This window comes from Anastrepha ludens, chromosome 5 (assembly GCF_028408465.1).
Source record: "Anastrepha ludens isolate Willacy chromosome 5, idAnaLude1.1, whole genome shotgun sequence".
NCBI lineage: Eukaryota > Metazoa > Arthropoda > Insecta > Diptera > Tephritidae > Anastrepha > Anastrepha ludens.
Genome location: NC_071501.1, coordinates 22,137,921 through 22,144,944, shown reverse-complemented (window position 1 = coordinate 22,144,944; position 7,024 = coordinate 22,137,921). Strand labels below are relative to the sequence as shown.

Genomic DNA, 7,024 nt, shown 5'->3' with positions numbered 1-7,024 from the left:
TAATCAAAAATTAAACTCTGCAATAAGAAAATCTCTGTAGCGTAAGGCTGAGTATATAAAGCAAGTTAGTCTTTTCCAATTGTGGCCATTACTACAATATTACTTCTGCTTCATTTAGCTTCGCTGCGTTTAGGTATCTTGTTCTGATCTCCTTCAATTCCGGACATCTTCCTAAGAACTGCTGCATATCTTCTTCCTCGTTTACATCGCAGAGGGTGCATATATTCTGAGCATTTCCATACGTAGTTGCATTTAGCTTCAGTAAACCACATCTTGCTTTGGAAATGGTCGTAATGTCAGCTAGTCGCATATCTTCTTTAATATATGATTCCCCTTTTGAGTAGTCTAAATGTTTATAAATTCGCGTCGCGCTTCACTGTGCCTTTTGCCTTGCCATGTTGAGATCTTTTTTTTTCATTTTAGTAAGAAGCTGCACACAGCGATCTTGCCAGTCTGTAGCGGTGATGTTTTCTTCAAACTTCAGACCGAACTCCATTCCCATGTCATTCAGATGCTTAAGCCAAATTTTTACTTAAGATGTCTTGTGTTAGTTTGTGTGGGAGTCTGTTGCAGTTATATTTATAAATGGTTTTCCAGATATATTTCATGTGTAGCTCTAAAGAATAAATGTGGCTATCTTCTAAATTAGTTTTTAGTGTTATTGTATAATTCGGAGTGAACTCGGGTGGTTTGGGGATTCTTTTAATGAAGTAACGTTGAAGTTTATTTACTTCATCGAATAAGGCATGCCCCCAAACTTGCGCTGCGTAGGTTTGTATCGCTCTGCATACCGCTTGGAACAGATCCATTTTGATTTTAATGAAATCAAAGGTTTCGCTAAAAAATCGTTCCATGTGCAATTAATACTAGCTTTTGCTGAAGTATTTCTGGCTTCTAAGTGCTTTACGAATGCTATTTTGGGTATGAGAATGACACCAAGATATTAATATTCTACTACCAATTTAATTTCTTCACCTTGGTACCACCATTTTTCTGCCTGGGAAAGTCGTCCACCTCTTCTAAAGACCATCATCTCCGATTTATTTGGGTTTACTTCCATATTCCATTCAGCGCAGTATTTCTTCAGGTTATTAATCATGGATTGCATGACTTTAGGGTTATCCGCCAGAAGAACAATATCATCGGCTTAAAGGAGAAGACGTATATTTATGCCCTCAAACAATAGTCCACCTTCCAAACAGTCGTGCAAATCGTTTAGATATAAAGTGAACAATAATGGCGACAACAGACATCCTTGTTTCACACAGTGCAGCTTTCAAAATAGTCGGATACTTTTTTTTCCGTCCAAACCGCAGATCTAGTACTCTCGTAGATATTTTCTCTGAGGTTCGTTATTTTACTAGATATTCCCATCTGTCGAAGTTTATAAATCAACGGTCTTCTCGGCACCCGTTCGGCACCGCCTTGAAATCAACAGAATATGCGTAAACTTTTTCATTTTCATGAAACTTTAGATGTACAATAGACGCAAGATTATAAATATTATCTACAGTTGAATAATTTCTTCTAAAGCCGGCTTGGAATTCTGTGAGCACGCTGTTCTTTTCTATCCAATTTGCAAGTCTTGCGTTAATCAGTGTTAATGGGATTAACGCAAAGAGCATAAACTTTAAATTGTTTGATGGATGCATTACGAGTTATCGACCACTACAGCCAACTCCCGAGAAAATAATGGAATTCTTTTTCCCCAAACTACAATAATATTTTGGATTTTTTTATTTTTATTTAATTTCAAGTTTTTTTAGTTTTTGGTTTATTAAGTATAGGGTATAAGCTTTGGACACTTGTGAGGGGAGTACATAATTCGATCTTTAATCATTTTATAACAAATTTAGGGAAAAGAGCATTTTTCCTATGCGAATGAAAATTTTCAAAGCGTTGAGACATCGATAATTTTTTTCGTCATAACACAAATTTATTTCCAAAGTAAATGATGGATTTTGCGACATTATTTATTTATAAAAAATTTAGGAAGTTTCGCATTTCTTACAGAATAAAAGCTAAAAACAGCTCGGGTATAATTCTCCACTCTGACGTCAAAAACAAAATTGGGTGAGAGTAAATTCCTGACAGGCGCTGTAGCCAAATGGGTTTGTACGTGACTATCATTCATCAAAACCCAATATGGCAATGAAACATCGAATGATTGAAAAGGTTTTTTTGATAACCCTCGCCCCTCCTAAAGCCATGGCAAACCTCCGAGTGTATTTCTGCCATGAAAAAGCATTAGCATTTTTGCTGCCCTCGACATCACTATATCTGATAGTCCACATAAGTACCACTTTGCTGCATCACTTGACTAGCTACCAAAACTCGGCAGTAGTTTCGCAGCTTTTATTGCTCTAGGGAATATCTGCGTCTGTGGTGTTGTCGTCAAGAGGAATATGAGCTGAAGACGCCTAGTGCTGTTGACATAAAACCCTAACCCAGCGCTGACGCCCAGCAGAGAGCAACTCGTGTATCCAATAGCGGCATCAGGTGAGAAACTCTCTCCCTCTATTGGGGGTGACGTACACAAACCGCCTTTTGATGTTGTTGGGGCCACCTCTCTTTCTATACATAAACTGCATTCTTTAAGATCGAAAGTTTCGTCTCATATAGATCTGTTCGATAGCTTAGCATTAAATTAAAATGTTTCAAAACAAAACTTCTAAATGTCTTCCCAATTTGGTTAACAGTTAAGGTTACCCAACATCACACATGCGGCTGAAGATTAATGGAAAGACACGCACGAGCATTTGTATATTCTAAATGTATGTATCTGCATACGAAGAGTGTGAGCACATGCGCATACCATACACTGATCTTGCTGCAATTCTTCTTTTTCGGTATCACGTTCGTTCGGATGTGGACCGCGAAGAAGGTGGCATCTTCTATCAACGCGCGCGCCTCAACGCATGTCCAGCGTTGTATGTATAGCTGGCTCGTTGGTCGGACGGTCTCACCTTCCGTTTGATTTATTGCGATGTCATTAGTGCACGAATAAGCCGAGTCGAAAGCGGCACACACCACGCCGCGCCGCGCCGCGCCATATCACAACGCGCACTGTTGATGAAGATGCGACAGACAGTGTAAATGGGCTGGGATGTGGTGATGTGTAATGGATTTGTTAAATAACTACAGACCTACATACATACATACATATCTGTTCGTCTGCAGTGACTTTCTTGCCGGCTTTTGCCTACATTTTTCGGCAGAACTTGCCACAAACGCCGATAGTTTGAATTTCAACTCAACTCAGCAGCGTCAGATGTTGCTGAAGATCATTTGAAAATAGTTTTTGTGTTACTTTGATTATAAATTAAGTTTTTGTAACTGGCTGCTACATACCAAGCTCATTGTTGTTGCTGCATATTTGTGGTTAGGCAGTTAGGTCGATGTTGACCGCATTTTTGTAGCTGCAACAAGGTGTGTTCTTCTTATCAGCCGCATTGCTTGAGTGCAACATGTAATAACTTATTTAAAATAGTGACGACAACACGCGTCACAAAAACAAAAAAATAACAGATTTCGACTAAGAGATGGAGCAAATGATAATAAATATAATATCTGAAATGTGAGGAAGTCATCATAAGCTGCAGCGGATCTAAACATTGTTTTGGAATGTATTCGTCGTGATCATTGAGCCGCCTATTAAAGGGTGGGCCCCAATGCAAGTTTCTTTAAAAGAAAATAAATGAAAAAGGTGTGGTGACCACTAAAAACGAGACTGACGCTATAAAATATTGGATATGGGAATAAGTCTCCGCCCTCGTAAAAGAGGTGTCGCTGCTGATATCACTCTAGTAATATACTGGTGATTTGAAGATGTATATGTCAGGTCTCGATCGCAGTAGTTGACATTCGTTTGAAACGTAAAGATCCCTTTTTATCTGACTTCAAAAATGTCTTCGTTCGCCCCGAAAAAAAGCATTTATGGAAAGTCAAAGAAAAGTGCAGCTGAAACGAGTCGTATATTGATCAATATTTACGGTAATCACGCTCCATCAAATACAACTAAAATAAATAATAAAATAGTGATTTCGACGCTTTCAAAGTGGCAATTTCCACGCGAGTGATAAAGATCGCGAAGGGACACCGAAAAAATTCGAAGATATTTAACTACAGCAATTATTGGATGAAGACGCATGGCGAACCCTTGATGATATGTCAAATGAGTTGGATGTTGACAGACCAACCATCGGTAAACGTTTGCACGCGATATAAATGGTCCGGAAAGCAGGTAACTGGGTGCCACATCAATTGAAGGAGAGAAATATCGAGAGACGTTTGGTGACGTGTGAGATGCTTGTTGAACGGCAGACAAGAAAAGGTTTTCTGTATCGCATCGCCACTGGGCATGAAAATGGATCTATTATGATAACCCTAAGCGTCGAAAATGTTGGAGCCTGCCAGGTGAACCAGGTCCATCGACAGCGAAAAAAAATATTAATGCTTCGAAGATTATGTTTTGCATCTGGTGGGATAAGAAGGGTGTCATCTATTATGAACTGCTTAAACCACCTTAAACCATCACTGGCGATCGTTACCGATTGCAGCTAATGCGTTTGAACCAAGCTCTCAAAGAAAGCGGCCGGAACGGGACGGTAGACATGACAAATTGATTTTGCTGCATAACAACGCCAGGCCACACGTTCGTTCAGAAATATCTAGAAGGGCCGAATCGGAAATCTCACCCCACTCGTCGCATTCCTCAGACATTGCACCTTCGGATTACCATCTGTTCCGATCAATGCAATCAGCCCTTATTTTAGAGCGGTTCACTTCTTACGAGAGCATCGCAAACTGGCTCAATGAATGGATCAAGTCAAAGAAGTCGAATTAAATAATTCGTGGCTTTGGCTAAGAAAGGACGGAAACTTATTTCTATACGCAATATTTTATTTAAACTTTATACCAATTGACTGTGCGTAACTACCATTCATTTGCCCGTATCCAAAGCCTACATGAAAATAGACAGAAAGTCTAGAAAATGCTTTGCTTTCTAACGGCAGCCACTTATAAGCAAGCAATTCAAACCTCTAAGAGCCACGACAAAGCTTCTCATAAATCCAAATTCTTCTTATTTCTTCTTCTTCGTCCTCGCCATGGTCCCTTAGTTCGGATAGGCCCTCTCGTACGCAATTTCCAGGTTACTCGGTCCTGGGTGTCGCTTCGTTGACTTCGCTTCGCGACATATCATTTTTAATAGTGTTTAGCCCGGATTTAAGGGTCGGCCACGTCCCATTGGCTGTGTTACGAATTTCTTTGTTGCATGCCATTCCGGTCTTCTCATAATATGCCCATACTAGCGTAAGCGATTTTCTCTCAATTTCTCTGTTACTGGAGCCGCGTGACAGCTACCTCTGATGTGTTTATTGCTTATCTTATCCAGTTTTGTTACGTCCAACACCTATCGCAGCATTATCATCTCCGCCACATGGATTCTTTGTTCCTGTTTAGTAGAAAGCGGCCACCATTCTGAGGCATATGCCATTGCAGGTCTAACTTCAGCTTTATAAACTTTGCCTTGGCATTTTATTGGCATATTTTTGTCACACAAGACTCCTGACATTGCGCGCCAACTATGCCAGCTAACTTGTACGCGGTTCGTTACTTCGCGGTCTAGTGAGCAATCACCGCTTACATTGGAGCCAAGATATTTGAAACTCTCAGACGTGGGTATCGCTTCAGCTTCGATAGGAAATTTTGGGATCTGCTCACTATCATTAAAAGCGTAAGTGACATGCTCTGTTTTCTGTATGCTTATGCGTAAGTCATTTGTTTTCAGGACCTTAGCCCACTGTGACAATTTATTTTGTAAAGCATCAGCATTCTCAGATAGCGCGACATCATCGGCGTACAGTAGTGTCCAAGGCAATGCGTCATGCAGTTTGCGTGTTGGAGTATCCATAACCAAGCTAAAAATAAGGAGACTGAGGGCCGAGCCCTGATGTAACCCAAAAGACTTGTGATGTCCCACGTAAGTACATATCCTTCACCATATTTAGAGTGCTTTCTGCAATACGCTTTTCTCTAAGTGCTTTCCACACTTGCTCTTGGAACTCGATCGAATGCCTTTTCTAGGCCTATAAATATGATATGAAGAATCTTACATTGCGTTCGAGATTTTTTCACCAGATATCCCAAGATGTGAATGGCATCTATCGTAGTCTGGCGATTACAAAACTCATTTTCATTGACATGCGCCACTTCTTTGAGTTTTTTTTATAAATAAAAGTAGTTTTTAAAATAATTTTTTTTTCCTGATGATGGAAGAGTTTAAGCTCAAAAGGTCTGCATAAAAGTGTTCAAAAAATCCTCTAAGTTGTATGCGGATATAATAGGTTTCTCCATATTCACATGAGAGGTTTTTAACTCTCCAATGGGAGGCCGAACAATAATCAGAAAAGATGATTTTTAACGCATATTCAATGTATAATCCGAGCTGTTTTGAGGCTAAAATCGAGGAATATAAGTAAAGCGAAGCGTGTAGTAACTTACTTTCAATGGCTGCGCCTATTGTATCTTACCAGCCAGTCTCGTGAACTTTTGCATAAACTGGCGTTGGTAGAGGGTATTGAGGGTATTTCATTGCGCGCTTTTTTGCTTTTTGAACATCTATAAATAGATTGGCCGAGAGCCTTAAGGAGATGCTTTAGATGAAACCACACCGTCCATTGTTGCATCAAGAAACATGAAGAAGAGGAAGGATAAAAGAAAGGAACAAAGCAGATATGCGAACGATGACAACTAGAAGCTGGGACTGGAAAAATGCTGCGTGCTTATAAAAAATTCTGTAGGCAAATAATACCTATGTAATTGTAATAGTTTTTCAAATCCAGTTAAAAAGTGAGAGGCTAGTTCGAGCAGTGTTTCAGCCTTATCATCTTCTCGAAGCGATAAGTAGGGTTATTGGTGTCACTTCCGCTGATCGAGGCCTTTTGGAAGACACAGACGCAGAAGGGCCGACAAAGCCGCATGAGGATTTCTTCTGTATGAGCTTTGCCAGTCGCATTCTCCT

The 7,024-nt window shown here is 40.0% G+C and overlaps 1 protein-coding gene across 1 annotated transcript; it reads right to left on the bottom strand.

Annotated features, from left to right (window-relative positions):
- Positions 1-5,413: 5,413 nt before the first annotated feature.
- LOC128863700 (uncharacterized) lies at positions 5,414-5,914 on the bottom strand. Its single transcript, XM_054102980.1, has one exon. The coding sequence runs from the start codon at positions 5,912-5,914 to the stop codon at positions 5,414-5,416; it is 501 nt and encodes a 166-aa protein (XP_053958955.1).
- Between the last annotated feature and the right edge of the window lie 1,110 nt (positions 5,915-7,024).

Excerpts from the sequence above, each read along its gene's own strand:
- LOC128863700 (XM_054102980.1), bottom strand. The coding sequence starts at position 5,914 with ATGGATACTCCAACACGCAAACTGCATGACGCATTGCCTTGGACACTA.